This window comes from Schistosoma mansoni (assembly GCF_000237925.1).
Source record: "Schistosoma mansoni, WGS project CABG00000000 data, supercontig 0239, strain Puerto Rico, whole genome shotgun sequence".
NCBI classification, from domain to species: Eukaryota; Metazoa; Platyhelminthes; class Trematoda; order Strigeidida; family Schistosomatidae; genus Schistosoma; species Schistosoma mansoni.
In genome coordinates, this window is record NW_017386103.1 from 140,508 (window position 1) to 167,136 (window position 26,629).

At 36.8% G+C, this 26,629-nt stretch overlaps 1 protein-coding gene across 1 annotated transcript; it reads left to right on the forward strand.

Annotated features, from left to right (window-relative positions):
• Positions 1 to 1,834: 1,834 nt before the first annotated feature.
• Smp_051530 (heterogeneous nuclear ribonucleoprotein l (hnrnp l), putative) lies at positions 1,835 to 11,561 on the forward strand (the record flags this gene model as incomplete). Its single annotated transcript, XM_018792622.1, has 8 exons — positions 1,835 to 2,079; positions 2,117 to 2,363; positions 2,397 to 2,619; positions 2,652 to 2,910; positions 3,528 to 3,684; positions 4,780 to 5,021; positions 5,853 to 6,121; positions 10,721 to 11,561. 7 exons carry the CDS (start codon positions 1,835 to 1,837, stop codon positions 6,112 to 6,114), a joined length of 1,635 nt encoding a protein of 544 aa, XP_018644242.1. The 3' UTR covers positions 6,115 to 6,121; positions 10,721 to 11,561.
• Positions 11,562 to 26,629: the final 15,068 nt, after the last annotated feature.

A 26,629-nucleotide genomic window follows, 5' to 3' on the forward strand; every position in this document is an offset into this window, starting at 1 on the left:
ACTCTTATCTTTTAACCTGCGTAGACCGTTTCACTCGATGGCCAGAAGCAGTATCTATCAAGGACCTTCCTGATGAAGCAGTGGCTCGCTCCTTCGTCCAACGATGTGTAGCGAGCTTCAGCTTCCCTTAAACTATCACTACGGTCCATGGAGGCCAGTTCCAGTCTGGAATTTTCCGTTGTCTGATTACACTATTAGGAATCACTCGCTTCCGAACGACCACCTACCACCCACAAGCAAAGGGGTTGGTGGAACGCTTTCACTGACAACTAAAAGCTTTACTATCAGATGCAAACGTTCCACAGTGGACCGACGCTCTTTCACTCGTCTTACTTGGCATTCGTATTATAGTGAAGGCTGACATTGGATACACGGCAGCTCAACTTGTTTATGGACCGACGCCCCGAATTCCATGAGAATCCGTAGGTATTTCATGTTCTCCAATGAATATAGATCTAAATTCCTACACGAGTAAGTTTACAGAAAAATGCGTTAAGTGTAACCTGTTTCCACTCGACCACAATCAACCGATGTTCTCTTTCAACCTGACTTATGATATAGTACAAACGTCTTCGTACGTCGAGACTCACATCAACGACCTCTCGAATCAGCATACGAAGGACCCTTCAAAGTTCTTCAGCGTGAACCTAAGTACTATATAGTCGATGAGGATTGAACTAACGATAGCATCAGTATCGGCCGCATAAAAGCAGCGTTTTTAGAAGGGAACCCTATTCATGTCGACTCTCCTTCGGTACTGTTTAAGGAAATGGGTCCTAAATCTACGATAACTCAACCGATAGCCAACAATCACGATGATTCTTTGGCAGTGCCTGAAAACAGACTCGAAAAAACGCGTTCTGGAAGAAAAGTAAGATTTCCAGAACACCTAAGGGATTACTGCATGTAAGGCCCTACATAACATTTTGTTTCGTCTTGATTCTCCTTTGTATTATTTTTCAAAAAACCAAACAATTTTTAATATGTTTATGCATATATATTTATTAAAAAACAATTCTTTTTGCTAATATGCTCGCCAATATGTGTATGTTGAATTTTTTTCGAAAATAGCCCAAAATATCCGTTCTGTAAAATTCGCTTTTAAGTCATCGCATGCGTGCGAGTTTATTTTTCTTTCTTTTAAGTCCGTTTTGTGTTTTCACACACGTACTTGTTATTCGACATATAGAAAACTTCGTGAGAAAAGCAGTGAGTTCGCTCTCCACGAGAACCGCATGAAAAGGCTGTGCATTTTCGGAATAGCACCTTGAGTTGTTACTTTGTGAGCTCTTAATGAAGACTGTAACTCCCTCCGAATCTTGAAATTGTCTGTATATACTAAGAATTGAAGTCGGTTAATACACCATGAATTAAACAGTATGTACACAAGTGTTCCATAGATGGTAAGTTTTTGCACACAACATGATATGAATCGACAATCAGGTGGGTGGAAGAGAGATCCGATGGTTTTTAATTTTCTTGTCAAATAGTGCAGTAAGTACTTAATCAAATACATAATAACACCCACTGACTCAAGATAAAGACGAACGAATTACACGATCAATCCTGTAGAATACTTTATATGAACATTTTAGGTGTATATAGCCGTATGCTTCACTTAGTGTTATGTTGCTGTAGGTAGCCAATCGGTTTGCAAATCATGATAGGTTTGAAATATCCAATACCGATAAACATAAGTCTCGGCTAGTTGAAAAATGATTAAATCTTTCAATCCCTGAAATATTCGAGAAAAACTTTGGTGTTATATATGTCGTAAATATTATTCAGGTTTATGTAAAGCCATAGTACTTTTGTTATTTTGGACCAGTGGTTAATGCGCGGAATTCAAAATCGACATTTGATGGCGAACCGTAAAAGAAACAGGCCAGAGGATTGGGAGGATTTAGAGCCATCTCCAGTTATTCATATACGGGAGTTACCAGAACATACTCTTGAGCTAGACTTAATTAGAGTTTTCGAACAGTTTGGCTCAATTAGGGATATTGCAATGATTCCACATAAAGGTCAAGCACTAATTGAATTTGATGACATTAATTCCGCAGAAAGAGCTGTTGCAAGGTAATATTCAATGATATGTAAACCAAATAAATATAAGATGTTCAGAGAATGCCGTGATGTTTGCTAATCATAGATTAAAAGTTAATTATAGTACATCCAAACGTGTGGTCCATCGACCTCTAGAAAATGATAACCAGCACTCCGAATTGCCTCCCGAGAGCCGTGTACTTATGTTAACGGTTTACAATGCTCAATATCCTATCACAGTCGATGTTATTCATCAGATCACAGCCAAACATGGACGCGTTTTGCGCATTGTCATTCTCCGCAAAACGCGAATACAGGTACCTATAGTTTGACACTTTATTTGTTCAAAGGCTATGGTGGAGTTTAAAAATACGGAAGAGGCCCGGACTGCTAAACGGCATCTTAATGGAGCTGATATATACTCTGGCTGTTGTACACTGAAGGTCGAGTTTGCTCGTCCTACTCGCTTGACTGTCACTCGCAATGATCAAGATTCATGGGATTTTGAAAATCCACTATTGCTGTCTACCTCACTTAATGAATCTGATGGGCGTGGAGATATCTCTCTATTAGGTAAGGAAAGTCTTCGCTCACTGTTGTCTTAGGACGATTTGAACGTTCACGTGCTCGGCACGAAAGCTCAAGGTCTGTTAATGGTGGCAGCTTCGGTTATCATGATGGCTTCATTAAGCAGAATGCTGTCGGGCTTAGTGTCCCACCGGCTTCGTTCTTGGACCAGTTAGCTTTAAATTACCACGTATCAAGGCGTGGTCTCGATGGATTGAATGGTCAACCTTATGCTAGGGCTTCAACTGCTGTCATAATGGTATATAACATGGATATGGATCATATGAACTGCGACCGGTAAGAGTTTTATTTTCAAGACTTTTTATCAAGCTTAAAAAGCCTGATAATCAGATTGTTTTTACGCAAAGTCGGCGTGGCTTTCCATACCCATAATTCGAACTTATCTCTTTATTGGTTGACTTGGGTTCGGCTAGTGGATATGCAACTTTCTCACCATTTAAGTAGACAGTAACTACTGTCTGGTAGGTATACTATTATTTAGGAAATATACAATATTATGTAGTGTTAAGGCAGTGTAGCTTTTAGTTGCACATATAAACATTTTACACAAGCCCGACCTCCGTCGTGTTGTTTTAGACCCTGGTAGAGAGCTCGATGTGATTAGTAGTTCCGGATCAGATTTAAGTAATACTTGTATTCATTCTACTACACAAAGTCAGGTAATACTAGTTTCAGTAACCCTGTTATCATTAGACCAGCTATTTAAATTAGTGCTTAGTAAGGTTCCACTGAAAACGGTCTCATTAATTTACTGGGAACTGGTTTTAAATTGTAGAACGGACTGCTTGTTTACCACTAGACCGAATTTGCTAGAACTATCAATCCATCTAACTTTTGGTAATTGGTCAATTCTATTGAGTATTTTTAATTATCACGCTTTTGTTTTGTTTTAGCTTGTTCAACCTTCTTTGTCTCTATGGTAATGTTGTTCGTATCAAGTTTCTGAGGACTAAAGAAGGATCAGCTATGGCGCAAATGGGCGATAACGTTAGTGTTGATCGTGTCATTACTAACCTGTCAGAAGTCCCATTGATGGGCAATGCATTGTCGGTATGGTTCTTTCTGTCTTAAATTCGTTTTATTGTTGTTTGGCTGATAGGTCACTAGTTTTTAAATATTAGTGATAAAAAACGTCTTAGTTTTAATTAGCCCTACGTACTGTCACTATATTGTTACCATATATTCGGTCAGTTTAGTCGAATGAATTCTTCACATATGTGCATCAGCCTGAGTTGTCGCTATATCAGCACAGCAAAGTGATTATTAAAGTAGTAGTATCAGTGATTGTAAAAAGAATGAACTGTTGAGAGGCTTCCAAAGAAAGGACTAATTCGTTTAAGGCAAAGTAGAAAGTAATTTTTAAATTCAGGATCTTTGGGGAGGATAGCAAATGCATCTACATTACTGTTGCTGATTATAAGCCATCACTCCCACTGTCTCCGACAATTGATCTCTTTTATCTTGCTGACCTCAACTAGGCAGTCTACACCAAGTAATATGGCTCGCTTCGGCATTCATTGACTTCATGAATTGGTTTCTTATCTTGGCTTAGTCGCCTTTAGTTTTATAGCTTACTATCAAAGCAGGCAACATCACAAGAAGTAACTAGTGGTTAGGTTTTGGTAACATTAGGATCTGCAGTCTCATCAACCGACTCTCTATCTTTGCCTGATGTTCTGTTTCTGACTTTACTCGCCCTCTTATTTCACAGTGCGTAAACAGTCTTTCAAAGCAACACCGGCGGTAACGCAATTTGGCAAAGCTAGGTCAGGTTTCGAATCCGTGCTAAGATTTCGTCGGACACTAGGATTTGTGAGGCTTCTAAGATAAGTAAACAGGTCAACACACTCAACTATTGCACTTTTTATGATCAGTTTTGGTTAGTTAGTCACTTGCGACGCCCTACCTAATCTATTGATAACTGACGCTCAATTCATCTATATGTTCACATATATAACTGAGTTATATGTTCATTGCTCATATATATATATATATATATATATATACATTTAAATAAACACTAAACATAATGTTATCTGTCAGATTTCTTTTGTGTGGCTATTGTAATCAGTTGAATGTAATTTGTTTTATTTTTTGTATAACGGAAAACTCATTTAGTGATCCCATTTTACTTTTAAATTCTAGATTCGTCCAAGTAAACAACAACTTATCCTGGACGTACCGAAACCTTTTGAATTACCAGATGGTACCCCATCTTTCAAAGATTATTCAGGGTGTCGTGAAAATAGATATATAAATCCAGACAAGGCGAGTAAAAATAGGATTTACCCGCCATCACATACTCTGCATTATTGGAATTGTCCTCCGAATTATACCCCAGAGGAACTGCGCAAGTTGATTGTTGAATGTGGTGCTTCACCACCTCGGTATGTAGTGTTGTTTCGCAATGTTCACTTTTGATATCTGTAAACACTATACCACTGCTTTTTACTTTTATCACATTGTTATCTAATTGCATGACTAATATTTTTTTCAATATAATAGTGATAGGTGGTAATAAAGTGTTTTTTATAACAGCTTGAGACAACAAAATCTAATCAGTTGGCAATACTTTTCACACCCCTGTTCAGTTTCACAGAGAAAGTCAAACAGTTAAAACATAGCATTGATAATAATACTTTCCGTCCATTAATTGTGCCATGAAAACTTTGGTCCACGTAAATGTTGTGTGTACCACCACCTGGTCGTGAAAATGTTTTATCGGCAGTAAATTCGATGGTTATTGTAAACTAAGGATTATTTGATACAATACTCCTGTAGGAAATAATGTTTGCAAGATTAAGTTCAACACTATCATTTTCAATATGATTGGTACCGGAATGATAATTATTTAAGACATTACAGTGTATTTTGGTTGTGTATTCTTATTCATTAAAAATAATATGGCGCTTAGTTATTATTTCGCGATGACAATAAATATCTCGTTATCCGTTGTGTTATCTGTTTATGTCGAAGGATAACCTATTGAAATAGTTTCCTATTCACTTGTAATATGCCTATCGTCCTGTAATATTTTGAGTGGTAGTTCAGTGAACTGACTTACTGTTTCACCCAATTGTATCTCGTTTGATTTCCCTATGAAGGACATATACTAATAGAATATATCTATCAGTCAGTAAAATATCTATCTTTTATTATTTTCATTTCTTAACTTCTATTCCTTTCGGATAATCTTTTTTTGTCCAAACTGTATATAGCCAAATTGCACCTTTCCCAAGGATTAGTGATAGGTCCTCTTCGGGCCTTGTAGAATGGGGAACAAAAGATGAAGCCGTTACTGCCCTTGCTTTGTGCAACCACCAAGCTATTCCAAACACCGAAGGACGTTATCCATATCTTCTTAAACTGTCATTTTCAAGCTCTCCTGTCAACGATCGAGCATTTTCAGGTTCGAAAAAGATTGGCTCATCAACTATTGGAAAGTCAGCAGCATCCGTAGACTCTAGCGAGTATGAATAGTTAATGGGTACGTTAGTTGGTACTTGTTTGAATTTGTTAAAGTTCATGATTTTTTATCCATTCCTTTTTGTTTGCTGTGTCATCAATCTCACCGCTTCCTTTGCATATATAATACAGCTTTAAGATACTCTTAAAATCGTGTTATTATTCTGTTCGTAAAATATTTTACTAACATGGCTCATTATATATATATATATATATATATATATATATATATATATATATGTTTTGGAAGTTCATTTTGACCATGTGTCTTTTGTAACGATCCATCTTTCTGAGTTTTATAAATGACACAAGGTCTCTTAAGTATTCCTACATAAACTTGGGTGTTGGTGTTCCTTTGTTAATAATTCCAGTTATTTTGTTTCAAGAAGCTTCAAACACAGTCCTACCTATTTTTGAGACCTTTCTGTCAAAGCCGCACGCAATCATAATTTTCTGCTCCAAGTTAATTTATGAATGGTGCGACAGGAAACACCCCTCCATGTAATTGTTGTAGTCAACGTTGCTATCGGTAAATTGCTATCCGTTTATCATTTCCCTTTGTGGTTAGTTTTAAAGCTTACAAGTGATAAACAATGGTGTTCTTATTGTTATCTGGTTTTGCAACCTCAAGTGGTGTCCAACACGGTTGTAAACCATCTTCATTTCTGTTTAATTTCATCATACACCTACTGCTGGAAATAATTTTCTCGTCGACTGAATTCTCAGGAATTTGATCTTCCAGATGGTTCACTTATCGACTTACAATACACAGGTGACACAGTTTTGTTTGGTGAAGACTGATAAAATCCAGAGTCCTTTGGTAGCACTTAGCAACAATGCTAGGATATTTGGAATTCAGTTCTCCCTTTCTAAATACAAGTTGTTGCTTCAGGACTGGCTTGCGTCAACACCTAAACTAAAGATAAAGAGTGAAGTAGTCTCACACGTAGACAACTTCACTTATCTTGGAAGTCTGATCAGCCCTAATGGGTTGATGTCTGACGAAGTCTCAGCACGGATTCAAAAGGCTCGTTTGGCTTTTGCCAACTTACGTCACCTATGACGAAGACGAGATATCCGTCTATCGATTAAGGTATGAGTATACTGAGCAGCAGTTCGCTCTGTTCTACTTTACGACTGCGAAACATGGCCATTAAGAGTAGAAGATAATCGTAAGTTACTAGTATTTGACCACAGATGTCTTAGAAATACTGCTCGCATCTGCTGGGATCACCGGGTAAGTAATGGTGAAGTTAGACACAGGGTATTAGGGAATGATGGTAAATCAGTTGATAAGGTTGTGAATCTTCATCGACTGAGATGATTGGGCCACGTGTTACGTATGCCTGAACACGGATTACCACGACGCGCAATACTGACTAGTGTTGGAGACAGATGGAATAAAGTTAGTGGCAGTCAAACCAAAACGTAGCATCAGTGCTTGAAGTCACTAACTTGTAGTCTGAGACATGTTGGTAGATGCAAACTAATTGACTAGGGTCCGCGTGATTATCGTAACCGGTGGTTGGAGACTCTGCGTGACATCAGAATCGATCACAGTGGCGTAGGTGTATACACTCTTTGTCTTCGCTTAAACTAAGATTAAAATTATCTTATACCTTTCTTCCTGTACTATATCCTTATATACAATCTTTCTATTATATATTATTACCATTGAAGTAACTACATGAATTCTGTGTTTATATTGCTGTGCTAATGAGTTATGACAACTTGGACCGATGTATATATGTACCTGGTCCTTCGTTGTTTGACTGACTGTTAGTTGTTAGTCCTTTTGTAGTCTTCCAGTTCTTTCATACACTTACTATCCTTTGTTGTGCTTGGCGTTCATTCTAGTCTGATACTGATTTGAACGCTTACTTTAAGCTGGTCCAAACAGCTACTTTTATGAGAAAACTAAAAGCGAATTAAAAGCTTTTATTACCTTGCACGCAATGAAGTACATGCACAAACTCATTCATTCATGTAGATGTGTCTCTTTGAAAATCAAGTCAGGTTCTCTACTAAAAGCGTGAACCCGTTAAAATTTCTCCCTTGAAATGGTACGCCTAACCTAATCTACAACTTTACCATAAAACAGTATTGACATTTCAAAAGCTTTAATTTTTTGATAAATGTGTTAGCGAAACATTCGTTTTTCTACTAAATAAATGCTCAGTAAATATAAACGGATAACTTGGATTACAGGAAAGAAAAAAGTGTAATAGGAAACATAAGTTGTCACGCTACCGTAAATTTTAAAATGGGGTAACAATAGCCAAGAAATAGTCCAAGTTAAAAAATTGTTTTCGGGCACATAAACATGGTTTGCAATTTTAATGCCCAATACTTCCATCTGTTCAGCAATGCACCCTTGATAATTCCTACACAAGGCTTAAAAAGCTGTTTTAATGTCAATCTTATAACCTGTTTTAATTGTTTTGCCATCGCGGAGCATGATTTTATCCTACGTTTATCGAGGTGTTGGACACCAATTGATCATGAAACAATTTTGAAACATGTTTTACCATTGGTTATTCCTCTCTATGTATGTGTTCTACCACGTGTTCATTGGTTATTGCACGATGTGTGATATAATTGTTTATACTGTGTTGAGGCCTATCTGAAATTAATTGTTTAGTCTGATCATTAATAATCAATTTTGTAGCATAGTATCTTTTTTCGACGGCCGCTTCTAGTTTCTGCCGCAAAATCATGCTGTTTGATTCTTCTTTATAAACTTTGAAGAGCATCTGTTTGATGTCGTTTTTCCAGTCATCCATTTTATATCCTCTTCAATCGTGTCTATATTTCAGATCCGTTGAATCTTATTGCATTTACCGACTCGCATGTGTGTGAATTCATACATGCAGAGGAGTAATCGAACAGTACCAATCAAGGATGATGAAATATGTGTTAAAGTGGTTTCATGATCATTTAGTTTTGAACAACTCGATAAACTCAGGGAGTGGGAAATCATGCTCCTCGATGGCAAGATACAATTTATTCTTTTTTTGTTTTGTTGCGAAAAGTGACAACCCTAAATGGCTTTTGGACACGACTTCTGCGTTGTCTTCATTAAAACTGTTTCACTCTTCAGTTTGTCACTTTGTCCATTCGTGCCACCACGCTATCGTGTTTGGTAAATATCTCTTATGATTAGGTTGTATTGTTTATAGAAGAGTTTGCGTTGTGTTATTTACTCATCGATGCGTCTTCTCTCTGAACCCTCAACCATTTTCCACGTATTTGTTTTCGTTCATGATTATGTGTACCTTTTTCGACTCAAAAATGTCATCGAATGGCACTTCTGTTCATCTCTATGCTTAACAACTTTAGTTTATGAATGAATATCTTTTGAGTTTGAAAAATTCTTTATTGATACTGACCTTTTTAATCCATACATTACATGACACACGTTCTGTACATTACTTCTACCAATTAAAAATTCCATTTCCTGTATAAATGTTAAATACAACTAACGAATCTCACCAATGCATATGAATACATTTATGCTCAACTAGCATATAAAAAAAACATGCATTAGGGTCACAGCGCTTTCTACTAAATATCAAGCTATTACATATATTTATTCATCTTATCCACTAAATTAAAAATTTGTAATCAAATCAATTTTTTGCAGTCAGATACTGATTGGTTTAATGGATTATCGATTCAGGTTAGCCGAATTTTATTATGAATTCTGGTATTATGACGTAACAGTCCGTGGGTTTCAGTTAAAATATACTTTTTCCCAGTGGATTATTGTCCACAGTTGTTATTTCCTAGTAGTACTGAAAATCATTTTCTTTTAGCTAATCAGAAGTGAACTGTTCATGTTATCATATATAAGTGACATTCTTTGATTAACCCTCACCTATGTGTCGTTGTACGGTTTATTTATGTTTTTAATTCAACCGAATATAACATGGGATTTCTGAATATTTGGAGTTTCTTCAATAAAACTTTTGTGACTGGAAAATTTATATTATCTTCAATGTTTAGTTTAGTTAGCTAGTTTTCAATGAGATTGTTAAGTTCTATCCATGGTTATGGTACTCTAATATTCATGTTTAAAGATACTCACTAATATCGTTCGAATGAATTCATTTGACTAGTTCTTCTCTCTTGATTGAACTCATGGTTCGATATACTAAGAATCAATCATTCTCTTGTTTTCTTTGCACTATTTATTCGGCTTCTTTTAGTTTCATTTTTTCGTAATAGAGTAATTGGTGTCAAGACTTCTTGGGTTTCCAATCTGGTGATATTTTACCACATTAAAAGACTTTGTTACTCGTTTTTTGTAACATAAATAACACCTTTCAGTTTGTGTAGAATTCTACTTTGTCATATTTTCTTACTTGGTTTTTCTGACTATTCTCTTTACTCGTGGAATATGGTTTGAAATAGTTTTCGGGTTATGTGAAGTATTTTGTCAGTAAGCATATGGTTAATTTGTTACAAGGTGTTCATATTACATTGTAATAACAATATTTTAATTTGACATTTGATGTACATAATTCTCAAAACATTTATTATAAATTCATGGCCAAATGTCATAGCAAACTATACAAGTTAAAAATATCCATGCACTAATTGTTCATTGTTTCCCCCATCAGACTATCCGTTCAACATAACAAACGAACACAGCATTTGTCATCAAAATTTATTATCATATTCTTCACATGGTGATTCCTGTGGTACAACAGTCAACGCAGTCGCACTTTGCATTCAACTAAATTACATAATCGCATATTGAAGCTGAACCACACATCAATCTACAACGTCAATTTATCTCAATTTATTCATATTGTCATTCTTCTCCCTTCTGTTTAATTAGTCTTCATCTATATCTATATATACATCATTGTCATTTGTTAAAATTAGTGTGCCTATTACTTGTCGCTTGCCTATTGGCTTTAACTATTTCTAACTGTCACTCATGATTATGGAGATAGCATTTTTAAAAAATTCTAATACAATTTTGATGCTAACTGTTTTCTGTTTAACTGACTATATGTTTATGTGTTCCTGACACAGTTATTCTGATGCTTATTTGCCTGCTATTTTCGCATTTAGGACTTATAATTGGGTAAATTTTTCATGTTTTCTCAGTAAACATATATTCTGAATAGTTAACTATCGGTTTTATGTCTGGTTTGACTATTCTTACTGGTTTTGTTGATTTCAACATACCACTATTTTAGTGATCAGTGTACTTTGTCAGTTACCATATATAATTTGCAGGTAATTTTTGTTTGTTTGTGCGTTTTCTTTGACTATCTCTAGTTGTGCATACTTTGTTAGTGCATTTGAAAATTATATACACAAATAAAAACATTCCCTTAACAATCATACACAGAAATAAATGTAAAAGGCTCTTCATTTATTTTACTGTATAATCGACAACATCGATTTCTCATCTGCTCGATGTAGATTTAAATAAATCATGCGGAAGTAAGATTTTTGGGAATAATTAAAATGATCGCAATCTATTAAACAGCTGAGCTTTGCACGTTTTTTAAACACATATTTTCAGTAAAACCCTCAGATCAGAATATTACAACATACTTTCATCTAAACGTGATACAGATTTCTTTTTATGGACGAATATAATCAAATCCCAACCTTGATATGTTGAACAACATATTTTTGTGCAGTATTCTGCGTTGTATTATGGTCGTCTAATCATCAGTATACTTGATTGCATTTATCACATCCAACTATAGATTATGTAATGTTCTTTTGTCTTTTGCATACCATTAACTAAAATGACTGTTTGATCCAGCATAAATTAGGTTAAAAATATACAGTAGGACAATAAAATCTCATTACCAATTATATATTTGAATCTATTTCAACTGATGTCTGCGGTACAATTGAGCTGTATGTGTTGCATTTGATATTCGTATTTCAGCATGTGTATACAAATGTGATACTATCTCTGCTGAAGTGGGAATGTGCAGAAGTATATGTAATTTCAGTATCACTTCCGTAGGTGTTTAGTTTACTGCTTCACTATTTACATTTTAAAATTTTGTCTTATATATTAAATCACTTCGACTACCTCAAGTCATTATTAACATGTGCGATTTTTCCTAACATCTAAGCCAACTTTTAGCTAATCAAAATCACTAGGAATTCCGTTTATTGTGTAAAAAATTACCAAATATTCTAGCGTTTTTCGCCTTGTTTGATTTTAATCATTTTAGACAGTTTCCCTCCGTCTTTATGTATTAGTTTCTTGGTGATTGAATAAAAAAGATATCTTCTGTTTATGTAATAAAAGTTTTTCCAGCATCCAGATGATACATTTTGTCCTAATAACTTCTTGAAACTTGTTAGTTCTCTCTGGTTTTGTCTTCATTGTATTCAGTTTGCAGAGCACGTAGAACTAAAAAAACTTGACTTGTTCTTTGGCTTGACAGACATGTGCATAATATATATTAAGTAATTGCATATAATTACAGAGTTTCATGTACGCGGGATCAAAATCATCTTGCAGTGATAAATACAACTGTATTTTGTTGTCTTTATGGACACATAAACCAAAGATGAACTTGAATCAGCTTACTTAAAGTTGCGCTATGATAAAAATACTTTGATTTGTGTTTGATATGTGCAGAGAATTCCAATGTGTTTACATTATGAAATATAGTAAAGTAGTCAGAAGCTTTTAGTTTAAGCCTTTTAAAACGCTAATTTCTTTCAATTATGGTAGCAAACATAAGCGTTTTCGTTACGTATGATTAACAGAAGCTAGCTCTTATATTGAGTCCTAGAAAGCCCGTAAAATACTTTCAGTTAGCGATTCCTATTATTGCGTTTTATATTTCGAGGTATGTTGGTGGTCTTGACGATAATTCTCATTATAGCAGTGTTATTTAAACAAAGTGTCGAGTATGACTAAAAACTAGCTTAATTAACTGGGAATATCTCCATCTGCTATCACACTTCTAATCTTCCAACTTGACTCATCTTCGCAATTTAGAGTCACTTTTATTTTGTGCTTTTGCCAATTATTTGAATTCGTCTTCGTTTTTAATGTCTCTATGTTTCCGCATGTTCTCTCAATGTATGGTTGTTCATCAACAGTCCATCTGTGAATCTAATCTTATACTGATTTCTTATTACTATCGTTTTTTGACAAGCTTTCATGTTGGATCCATCAACATTATAATTCCTACAGAATTGATTTCCATTCAGTTCGCTTTGTTGAAATCATTAGGCGTAATACACAGGAAATAAGTTTCGCGTATCATATGAAATTATTGCTTAGATAGTTTGCAGCATTTCTTGCAACCGAAAATGTAAAGTATGACAATGCAAAGTTCTGTTTTGTTTCTTGCATATCGTTTGCCTGTTATTTCATTGTTTTTTGGCATTTATATGTATATTGTATGAATTTTTTGAAAAACCGAATGTAGTCGCCATTCTGTGGCTGTTTAAGCATTCGTATCAGTATGCGTAGCCACCTTTATCGATATACCGCTGACACTATTTGCTTTTTTGTATGGGTTCCTTAGTAGTGGGTAGTCGACAGTGTAGATGTTCAAGTATTTAGATGTGTTGTTCACGTTGATTTTTTGGTTCTAATTATTGTGAGTCCAACTAATACTTGATTTTCCATAATTGATAGCAGCACAATTAATAACAAGAGCAAAGAGACTGTTGAACAGACTAAGGAGTTAAGTTTATAATTTCATTAAGGGCAATGGATTAAATAAACGTTGTCCCTCGATCCCGAATTCATTCAAACATTTATTGTGTGAAACTATCCACTTTAGTATCGCGATATTAAAATATAATGAAATAGCATTTCAGAGATGATTTTATTCCTCGTGGTCTTCAAAATGATGCCCCACATTCATTCGGAAACTTTCATTCATCTTTTAAGTTCATCGTAGTGCGTATGAATTTTAGTTTATTGTATGAATTCCAAGTTAAAATTGGAGCTCAGTATGTGTTTTGCATTACTGGATAAATTGTTTTAGGAATCCAAGGTTCAAATGAATAAAATGGATATTTCGCACCGTGTACAAGAAATCTAATCAGTCACCACCAACATCACCATGTTAGTAACTATGTTTAATGTACTGTTTCTACATCAGATACATTCTGCATAAGGGGCATAGGTTGGTAACACAGCTTGCAAGCTATGCTATATGCATTGTATCAATTACACATGCTTGTACAATGTGACGGGAAACTTTATGTTTTAGGTAGGTCTAAACTTCAGAGGATTCCTGTCTCTAAATACCTTAGCTAGTAGTGACATTAACGTTAGGTGCATTACAGCCATCGTTATCTAACTTATTATTGTGCATTTTGAAAACAAGCATATACCTGAGGACTGGGAAAAGTTTATACCCGCGTTGAAAAACAGGTATATACAAACAGAATTATGACAGCAACATTGGTTGTAACTCCATTACATATAAGGTTCTTAAAGTGCATGACAAAAAAACCTGTTATTGTTTTCGTCTACATTTGGGAAATGTACTGGAAGAATACTTTACTCTGATTGGCGATGATAAGTCCTCCGACATTCAATAAACTGTTTTTAGAAGAATATGAAAAAACTTGGTCGCGAATATATTCTCAGTCAAGCACATGTTATTTGATGGGAAATTTATCCCCCATGATAGGACAAGATACTCGAGAATAATGTTCGTAAACTGAAAAGCCTGCTAAACACTACAAGCTAAATTCCCAATTGAGCACTGCCTATGTTCTGGCACAGTTCATTCGAGGATCCTCGTTTGTCCACCTGAATTATCAGGTTACTCCTGTTCTCCGTACTGTTATTCTTGCCTGTGTTCGTCTTCCTTGTCTTCGAGGTACCATTTTAAGGAAATTTTGTAGCCAAAATTACTCATTTTTCTTGTATCCAAAGTAACTTCCTTGATCTTTTCCAAATGCCAAGTTGCTATGGGCATCAATTATGTAGCCTGATGGTGTACACGTTTCATCTTACCAGGAAAGAGTAACAGTGTTTTCGGTTTAGCCATACGTCTGTCTTCAGATGGTTGAACAGCTAAAGATAAAAGAGAAAGACGAGGATGCTTTAAAATGTTCAGTTATTGGAATGCGACAGTAACTTACAAAACTACGGCTATGATGGACAACGATTCAATGGCATCGTCCGTCGATGAAGGTCACTGGGCGTCCAGAGGTCAGACTGTCGTGAGATAATTGTTACGTCACCTCGACAATTCGTAAGCTTTAGCAGAAGTAATCATATCAAGCCAACTCTAAATTTGATTTGATTCCATTCGCACTGTTTGGTAGCCTCCATACTTCAAGCAAGAAAAGTGATGCAATCGTAATAATGCATGATATTAAACGAATCTTCAACGGTATCATAGCTTCTCAACGGCTTTCGATTGGAGCGGCTTTAGAATCTGCTTGAAGTCCTCAATCTCTCGCTTTCGGGGATATATGACAAAAATTAATCCAGATTTGCAATTATTCCCAAATATTCTGGAGGAATTCCTTTATTTTCCCAGAATTTTTTCAAACTTTTGGGGAAATTCTCTACCGTTTTTGTTTCCCTTTGTTATCTTTTCAAAACTTTGGGAAAAAACAATTCACGTTCTTTGGAAAAACCTCAATATTCCCCCATTTTCCCGGGACCCATGCGAACTTTATGTGAGGTTCCCATTGTTTACTATAGATCTTGTCAACATTTGTCATAACGAACGCAATATGTGGTCGTTGTCGTAGTCAAAAGACTGTTGCTTCAATTATAGCATTGTATATTAAAATTTAGAATTACATGTCCATTTCACGCTAATAATTTAGATCTCCAAATATATTTGTTGTTTTCATCACGTCAAAGTTGGACTTTCGTTAAAAGTGTTCTACAGGAAAAAGAAACGTTACTCTTTTGTGTAACTAATGTAGTATCAAAACATTCAAATTGCTATTATTCGGAAAGATAGGGAAGAATAAATTTGTGATAAACATTTGAAAACCAATGATAAAAACTGACATATTTAGTAACAGGTCCAAGGTGCGTTTTGCTCGCCATCCAACATTTTCCATTTGACGTGAGGAACGCGGCACAAAGATATGTGGACAACCTACCACTCGATGTGCCTTCTTCACAGGAATAATGTTATATTCCGACGAGATTAATGGATGATGACTGTTGGGATCCATTTACGGACTAATACTATATGTATATTCTTATTGTATAATTGTTAAGTAACTAGTTTATGTATATTCGTATATTTCTTTTATTATAAACATGGCATGCTCACTTATTCAAACAGTTCAAAAAGTATTGTAATAATAAGTATGTTTTTTCTATTCTATTGAGACATGCCTTGACCAAGTAAATATGCTCGCACTCTGTAAGGCGTTTGTAAAATCTTGGATATGAGGTATTCCGTACGTAAATGTTATTGTTTAATGGTTGAGGGATCTTTATTCTCCATACGATTACCTTCATTTCTCATCGGGACCATATGCAAAGAGTATATCAGACTGACGGTTAGAATTCAGCTGTAGCATTTAGTCGAACTCGGCTCTAATGACTTTAAGCTTATCGGGTGCTAATCTCTTCAGTCTAGTGGACACAGTTGAGCCTTCAGTTTTGATTGTATGATTTACCTATAGTTTACTTTAGGAAGATTGAGGGTTCCGTTTGGGAATTTCACGAGTATATCCTGAAATTTTGACGTTGTTGCAGACTGTATTTGTATCAAATTTCAAGAATTGCTATGATTTTACTTACCTTTTGTGTAACTTCCAATGTCAAACGTGTTTTGGTGTCGACCGGTTTTGGGGATTTTAAATCCTCAGAGCTTACTTGGTATATGACTTATTTTTGTAATTTTATTTTGAAAATTTGAGTTTCCTTGTTTTCTCGTCAAAAGCGCTTATCTCACCTCCGAATCGTATTTCCCACTTGGAAATATCTGAAACGCTATTGGTCGGTTGTATCTTCTCAGTGTGCTTTTTTGTAATACTTCCCAAGGACAACTTTATACTCTATAAATACGTTGGATTTCTTCCTATTGTAATTGCTTGTACTTTGGCTGCTTACGGAATATATTTTCCTCTACTTGTCTTGGACTTCTTTCTTTAGTAGCGGGACCTTGGACAACGGATCAGATTAGCCTATCGTGTCACTCTGTCATTGACCTTCGTTTGTTTACCGAGAAATCGTAATTAGCATCAGACATCATTTGGCGACCGTGGTTTGGAAACATGAATCATTCCAAACTCGAATCATTGTTCGAACAGTAGCTGGAACTAATACAGATGCTGCAGATATGAAAGTTCCGCCTCCCACACAGCCTAGCAAATCTAATTCAACCATACCACCATCAGTAGACGGCATCGCAAATATCATTGCTGAATCTCATCATGGTCCTTATGACAACGTCACTTTTGACATGATGTTCCGGCGTTATGAAGACCTATTTAAATTTGATTTTGCTAATCAAGATGCTTGGGAGGTGCGACTGCTACTTCGAAAGTTAGGGTCAATGAATGCTAACACCCCATTAATCTGCAACGACCATGATTCAGAATGGCGGGTCTAGTCGTTCTGAAGTGCGAGTACTCCAAAAGACAACTAACTAGAACAAATGCGCTCCCGCATCAGAGAAAGCTCTCATGCATGCATCCCGCAATCTGACCCATGCAGATAATAAGTACAGCCAGATGGAGAAGGAGGCTTTCGCACTCGTGTTTGCTATGCGCCGTTTTGTACAGCTGGAGACTCACACTTCTTACAGATCACAAGTCTCTCCTCGCAATTTTCTGGTGAAGTCTGACAAACCAGCCCATTCTGCAAATCGTCTTCAGCGATGGACCTTGGTGCTCTTGGGTTATGATTTCAAAATCCAATGCCGACGACCGGACAATTCGGTCAAGCAGATGCCTTATCACGACTTATTAATGATCATTCGGCGACTGAGGAAAATATGGTAATCGCACCTCTGCCAGTGGAAAATCACCAACGGGTGGCCGTCTATTAAGTTCGATGGTGACATGAATCAGCTGTTTCGGCGGCGGGATTCACTGTGCATTGTAAATGACTGCGTGATGTTTGGTGCCAGCTAAAAGAAACAAAAGTAGTATAAGAAGAAACATAGAAACCCAGAGAAGGCGAATGAAAAATAAAAACTGTTATAAAATAAAAAGATAACTTTCTCAAAAGGAATCAAAAAGGCTAACAAAATGTACAACTGAAGGGATCAATGAGAACAAGTTTCAAATTGATACATAGGGCATTTTCACACACAAAACCTTCAAAAGAGATGTTACACAATATAATTTGATATGTGTTCTAGTAATGTCAGAAAATGCACATATATGTACTATATACATGTTGTAGCATGAATACCTCGTGAATGACTTGCGATCACTCACACTTATCGTCCGATGAACGAATTTATCAGAATCAAGCAGCTAGTCTGTATCGTTTATCCATTATAGTGGTCATAAGTATAAGTAGTAACTGAGCACCACTGATTTTCTTAAGTGAAAAAAAATAGAACAACATTGATGACGTACGTTCAGGGGATATTTGATGAAGCCCGTTAGTGTCAAGCAACGGTGCTATAAGTCTTTCGAACTTGATGATAATGACACAGTTACGGATAGGTATAGCCAACCTAGTCTACAATAAACTATGCCGCAATGTGTAAAAATTACAGCGGTTTGGTTTTTTGGCGTATTACGGTAAGTAGTGTGTAAGCATTGTTTTTGAGCTTAGAAATGTCAGTCCACATATTGCTTTGTATAGAAATATTAGATTATTCCTTAACCGACGATTCTTTAGAGGTTCTAAGAAGAGCTGCCTACATCTATCTGTGTAATTGAGAGTGGAGTCACATCCTAGCAGCCAACGTGTGAGGCGCATTTGGACGTCTTCTACTCTTATCCTGTCTGTAGTATTCATGTTTGAGAAGATAGAAGAGCAATACTCAAGGGGGGGTGGTATACATATTTTATAAAGGGTGAGCTTAACCTCTGTTGTGAAGAAATTTTTCACTGCGAAACCAATCAACCGTCTAGATTTAGAACTAACAAAGGAGGCATGTTCTTCAAATTTAAGTCTTCTTGGTTAATTAATACCTAGATCATGTACTCATTTGAGTGCTTAGACTCTAATTTTACTTAAGTAAAGTTGTAAATCTTGGGGAGGTTTTACAGAATGCACGATCCCACACTTGTTGAGATTAAATTGTAATTGTCACTTTCCGCTTCAGATAACTCGGTTATTGTGGTATTTTTCACTTAGAGCCTCAGGCTTAAAGGTGTATACTATTTTGAGATCATCAGCATATAAGTATGGTTTCCCAAATTTTGTGATGTTACATATATCGTTTATACACTTCAGAAACAAGAATGGACCCAATACACTTTCGTGGATGACTGCATTATTTATCGGTCCAAGTGATGAAGGAGAGTCATTGTACCTTACCACGAATATAGTGGGTTGTTGATTCTGGAGGACCCGTTCTTGTGGGACCTTATTAAAAGCTTTCTTAGAGTCTAAGAATAGGACTGATACAATGAGTCTGCTGCCTCGTTTCAGAGTTATATCATTCATGTTGTCTACTAGGCATGTATCAAATGATCTGGACCTAAGAAATCCATGATGGAAGACTGAAATGAGATTATTAATAAGTATATGTTGGACTACCGCCGCCGTAACTACTTTTCCTATCACTCTAGATATCTCTGAGGTTATGTTTATGGGTCGGTAATTCTCAGCATTTGCTTCAGGTCCTGTTTTAATTTTAGCGATGATATGTGTAGTGTTCCAGGCAGTAGGGTGACACAGTGTTGAGAGTGATATCGTTAATAGTTTGAGAAGTTAAACACACACATCAACGGTTTGTTTCGAGCCTAAGACGACAGCTGATAGCGCAACTACCAATCAGTAGAGTGCGTCTAGGCTGATTTGGTCTGTAGTTTGACTAATATTACTGATCATCAAAGAAAATGACTTTGACCGATAAGTCAATTATTTGACTGGGTTTAATAGAATATTTAACAATTGAATCAAGTGATCAAAGACACAAACGACAGCGTACACCGTGTACTCACCAACATTCTCCAACCTACTTAATCTGTCGTGGGCCTTCCATACTAGTTACACCTGTTTTTGTTCATTCTTCTCATGTCTGTCTCCATTTCTCGGCGTAATGTATTCTTTGGTCTTTCTCTTATCCTTTGGCCTTCAATTTTCCATATGAGGGATTGCCTTGTGACGCAATTAAATGATTTCCTAAATGTGTGTCCTATCCACTTCCACCATTTCTTCCTGATTTCTTAATCCCTTGGAATCTGTTTTGTTCTTTCCCACAGTAACTTGTTGCTGATAGTGTCTGACCAACGGATCCGAAGTATTTTGCGTAGATGTCTGTTAATAAACACGTGTATCTTCTGGGTAATGATGTAGAACATCTACGTTGGTGGTCTATATCGAAATGATTGGGGGCCTACTAGAGTTAAACGAGAATGCTGACGAACCAACTAACGCTGAAGTCACACCTCGCGACCGGCCCTTACGTGGTTTGAACCATCGACGCATCAAAGGATCATGGACGCTATGGAGACTGTACAACACAAAAAACGTTATTACAAGAATATATTAGTTAAGGTACAACCACGGAAGTACAGAGGTGAAAGAACAACCACTGCCGCGTGGGCCAGTCCATGGCATATAATTGATTGATGCGCGTTGACTATTCTTGACTTTGACAGGGATCAATGATCTGTTCGATATTCAGTGACCCTACAATACTCCCCCACCAGATTCAACGGCCGTTTGAATCGATACCAAACATGTTGGGAGTAGTCGCGCGCCGGAGGTTGCCAGACGATTAATATGAATCCTCCGGGTATTGCCGAGCTGTAAGAGAAATGGAAAGGAGGCTGCAGAAACTGATCGGGAAACAACGAGTAATAACATGTAACTAGGACGTTGGTTGAATGTTAAGCGATCAATCATAGAAATAATAGAAAAAGAAATATTTTAGAGTTTTATCAAGTCGCGTTGAAAAAGATAGCTCTGACAAGTGGTTGAGTTCCTCAGATGAGAAACGTTAAGTTTGCCGCAAGAGTAGTGATGTCACAGTGATAGTACGATAAGTGTATTATCAATCGATGCCGATGTTTGTACTGCCCTCGGTACAGAGTAGAAAGTCAGTAAGTGTCGTTGACAACTGTTCGTAAGCGTCGATTTCTAGTTATATCTATATTTAACAGACTAACTGTAAGTACAGAAGTGTAACCGTGAAGATAAGCCGTGGTTTCCTTGTGCGAAGCTTCTGATCAACTTGCAGTCAGTTTGGAAAAACTGATAACTGCTGTGAAAATCAATAAGGGTCGAAGAATACAGATCGAGAGCGAAAGGTGGCACGATGAAAACTCTAAAATATGATAAACGGTGGGTGCTGCACATGTTTTGGATGAGTGAACCGAAAAATGTCGAAAAGAACATACGAAACCAAGAGTGTCACTCTGGACTCATGTCAATGATATCGGTGAAAAATGCTGTCAGTGTTGGGGTCGAGACGACAATATCGTTGTTAGTTTGCAGGAGATTCGCTCGACTGCGATGATTCGCGTGAATGAGTGTCGTCAAACCACCAATTGAACTGGACAGGCTTTAGATCGTCGAGTAGTTGAACAGCCGATTGATGTGCCGAAATCATCTAATAGGTAACAGCCACGCGGAAACAAAACTTCATAGGATAAAAAAATACGACGTCGAAGTTGAATAACTACAATAGTTCGGATGTGTTGTAACGTCACATCGAAGTAACATCATTTCGTATACTGACAATTGTACTGAACGTTCGTTTGGGCATCGTTAATATAGCAATTGGATGTGTAATAGCAAAAATATACGAAGACTATCGTGGGGTTCGTGGAGAATTTCAGAGGACGTTTAGATATTTTCCAAACCCGTATTGCATGTGAATAAGCCGAAGACGGAATTAAAGTGACTTTCGTGCAATAAGGAAATCGAGCCATCATATACTGTGTGAGATAACAGCAAATACAAAGCGCATAGTAAACAGTAATTTAAATGGTAACCACCAATGTTACTAAAGTTTAGGATTAGATAACGTGATCGTTTCGTAAAAAAGCATATTATCTAGCGCTAAGTGACATCAAGTACGACGAAGTGTCTCATTAAGACATGGACTAAGATTGCTCGTGTACATGAAATACGTTTTTTCGGAATATATTGACTTACGAGTCATAAATATACATAGTTTCGAATAAAATTTGACGGCAGTGACAGAATATATGACTACTTTAAGTGAAAGTAGCCTCGAAATGTTATTAGACATCATAAACATTATAAGTAATTATCCAATGCAGTTATAAAACTCGCCTGGGTTACTCTTGCACCCAAGTAATTGAAATTTGCTGATGAAATTCGTAGATTAACGAAGTGTTGTAGACTGAATTGATATACGTCCAAATTAAATTTGAGCCAAACACGTAGCATTGCCTGGCGAAGCAGTCTAAACAAGATCTAACATTGCAGGAAATTTATAGTTCAAGCTCACCGTAAATTTCTAGCATTCGTATCCGCTGATTCGCCATGGAACTCAGCTATTGGAAATTAGGCAGACAGTGGTCAAGAAAATAAAATATTCTGGTAGATATTTTCTGATAGTAGTTAGTTGATAGTGATTAAGCAGAAAGATGAATTTATAATCGACAGCTAATCCTGTATTGGTTATACAAGTGGATAAGTTGCAAACAGATATGCGTTCGTGTTGCCTTGAGGCTATACTTACGAGTGGTTGATATTTTGACAGACATATTACAAAGGAGCATTAACATGCTGCTAATGCTTGTTAAAGAACCACAATAGTCGATTGTAGTCGTAGTTGATTGGTTAGTTCTATCGATTGAACTAATTATTTCAGTTGAAATACTAATCAACATTGATATGAAGCAACGAATGTTCACAGAAACTGATAAAGATAGCCGAAGTTAAAAATGAAAAATAATAAATATAGAATGCAATAAAAAAGATCATAATGATAGGTTGCGTTATTCGAAGTCTTGCTCACCAGTGTAGAACATCTGCGTTGGTGGTACTAATAATAAGGCACATTCATCAAATAAGCAGTACGAGAATGCTGACGAACCAACTAACGCTGAAGTCACACCTCGCGACCGGCCCTTACGTGGTTTGAACCATCGACGCATCAAAGGATCATGGACGCTATGGAGACTGTACAACACAAAAAACGTTATTACAAGAATATATTAGTTAAGGTACAACCACGGAAGTACAGAGGTGAAAGAACAACCACTGCCGCGTGGGCCAGTCCATGGCATATAATTGATTGATGCGCGTTGACTATTCTTGACTTTGACAGGGATCAATGATCTGTTCGATATTCAGTGACCCTACAATACTCCCCCACCAGATTCAACGGCCGTTTGAATCGATACCAAACATGTTGGGAGTAGTCGCGCGCCGGAGGTTGCCAGACGATTAATATGAATCCTCCGGGTATTGCCGAGCTGTAAGAGAAATGGAAAGGAGGCTGCAGAAACTGATCGGGAAACAACGAGTAATAACATGTAACTAGGACGTTGGTTGAATGTTAAGCGATCAATCATAGAAATAATAGAAAAAGAAATATTTTAGAGTTTTATCAAGTCGCGTTGAAAAAGATAGCTCTGACAAGTGGTTGAGTTCCTCAGATGAGAAACGTTAAAGTTTGCCGCAAGAGTAGTGATGTCACAGTGATAGTACGATAAGTGTATTATCAATCGATGCCGATGTTTGTACTGCCCTCGGTACAGAGTAGAAAGTCAGTAAGTGTCGTTGACAACTGTTCGTAAGCGTCGATTTCTAGTTATATCTATATTTAACAGACTAACTGTAAGTACAGAAGTGTAACCGTGAAGATAAGCCGTGGTTTCCTTGTGCGAAGCTTCTGATCAACTTGCAGTCAGTTTGGAAAAACTGATAACTGCTGTGAAAATCAATAAGGGTCGAAGAATACAGATCGAGAGCGAAAGGTGGCACGATGAAAACTCTAAAATATGATAAACGGTGGGTGCTGCACATGTTTTGGATGAGTGAACCGAAAAATGTCGAAAAGAACATACGAAACCAAGAGTGTCACTCTGGACTCATGTCAATGATATCGGTGAAAAATGCTGTCAGTGTTGGGGTCGAGACGACAATATCGTTGTTAGTTTGCAGGAGATTCGCTCGACTGCGATGATTCGCGTGAATGAGTGTCGTCAAACCACCAATTGAACTGGACAGGCTTTAGATCGTCGAGTAGTTGAACAGCCGATTGATGTGCCGAAATCATCTAATAGGTAACAGCCACGCGGAAACAAAACTTCATAGGATAAAAAAATACGACGTCGAAGTTGAATAACTACAATAGTTCGGATGTGTTGTAACGTCACATCGAAGTAACATCATTTCGTATACTGACAATTGTACTGAACGTTCGTTTGGGCATCGTTAATATAGCAATTGGATGTGTAATAGCAAAAATATACGAAGACTATCGTGGGGTTCGTGGAGAATTTCAGAGGACGTTTAGATATTTTCCAAACCCGTATTGCATGTGAATAAGCCGAAGACGGAATTAAAGTGACTTTCGTGCAATAAGGAAATCGAGCCATCATATACTGTGTGAGATAACAGCAAATACAAAGCGCATAGTAAACAGTAATTTAAATGGTAACCACCAATGTTACTAAAGTTTAGGATTAGATAACGTGATCGTTTCGTAAAAAAGCATATTATCTAGCGCTAAGTGACATCAAGTACGACGAAGTGTCTCATTAAGACATGGACTAAGATTGCTCGTGTACATGAAATACGTTTTTTCGGAATATATTGACTTACGAGTCATAAATATACATAGTTTCGAATAAAATTTGACGGCAGTGACAGAATATATGACTACTTTAAGTGAAAGTAGCCTCGAAATGTTATTAGACATCATAAACATTATAAGTAATTATCCAATGCAGTTATAAAACTCGCCTGGGTTACTCTTGCACCCAAGTAATTGAAATTTGCTGATGAAATTCGTAGATTAACGAAGTGTTGTAGACTGAATTGATATACGTCCAAATTAAATTTGAGCCAAACACGTAGCATTGCCTGGCGAAGCAGTCTAAACAAGATCTAACATTGCAGGAAATTTATAGTTCAAGCTCACCGTAAATTTCTAGCATTCGTATCCGCTGATTCGCCATGGAACTCAGCTATTGGAAATTAGGCAGACAGTGGTCAAGAAAATAAAATATTCTGGTAGATATTTTCTGATAGTAGTTAGTTGATAGTGATTAAGCAGAAAGATGAATTTATAATTGACAGCTAATCCTGTATTGGTTATACAAGTGGATAAGTTGCAAACAGATATGCGTTCGTGTTGCCTTGAGGCTATACTTACGAGTGGTTGATATTTTGACAGACATATTACAAAGGAGCATTAACATGCTGCTAATGCTTGTTAAAGAACCACAATAGTCGATTGTAGTCGTAGTTGATTGGTTAGTTCTATCGATTGAACTAATTATTTCAGTTGAAATACTAATCAACATTGATATGAAGCAACGAATGTTCACAGAAACTGATAAAGATAGCCGAAGTTAAAAATGAAAAATAATAAATATAGAATGCAATAAAAAAGATCATAATGATAGGTTGCGTTATTCGAAGTCTTGCTCACCAGTGTAGAACATCTGCGTTGGTGGTCTATATCGAAATGATTGGGGGCCTACTAGAGTTAAACGAGAATGCTGACGAACCAACTAACGCTGAAGTCACACCTCGCGACCGGCCCTTACGTGGTTTGAACCATCGACGCATCAAAGGATCATGGACGCTATGGAGACTGTACAACACAAAAAACGTTATTACAAGAATATATTAGTTAAGGTACAACCACGGAAGTACAGAGGTGAAAGAACAACCACTGCCGCGTGGGCCAGTCCATGGCATATAATTGATTGATGCGCGTTGACTATTCTTGACTTTGACAGGGATCAATGATCTGTTCGATATTCAGTGACCCTACAATGGCTTTCGTACTACTCTTAGTTTCCGCCCCACTCAGTAGAATTGTCTTGACATTTGTATTGAAAATTCTGATCTTGGTTTTGGTCGGCAATTGTTTTGAGTTCCAGATGTTCTTCAGTTGTAAATATGCTGCTCTTGCTTTGCCGATCGTCGCCCTCACATCTGCATGAGATCCACCGTGTTCACCAATGATGCTGCCCACATATGTAAAGGTTTTCACATCCTCAAAAGCCTCCCCGTCGATTGTGATTTGATTGGTGCATGCTGTATTGTATCGGAGAGAATGGTCTTTCCCTTTGTTTATATTGAGATCTACTGCTGCTGAGGCTGCTGCTACACTGGTCTTCTTCTCCTGTATTTGTTGTTGCATTTGTGATAGGACAGCCAGATCATCTTCGAAGTCTAAATCGTCAAGCTGCATCCTGGTTGTCCATTGTATCCTATGTTTTCCTCTAGATATTGACG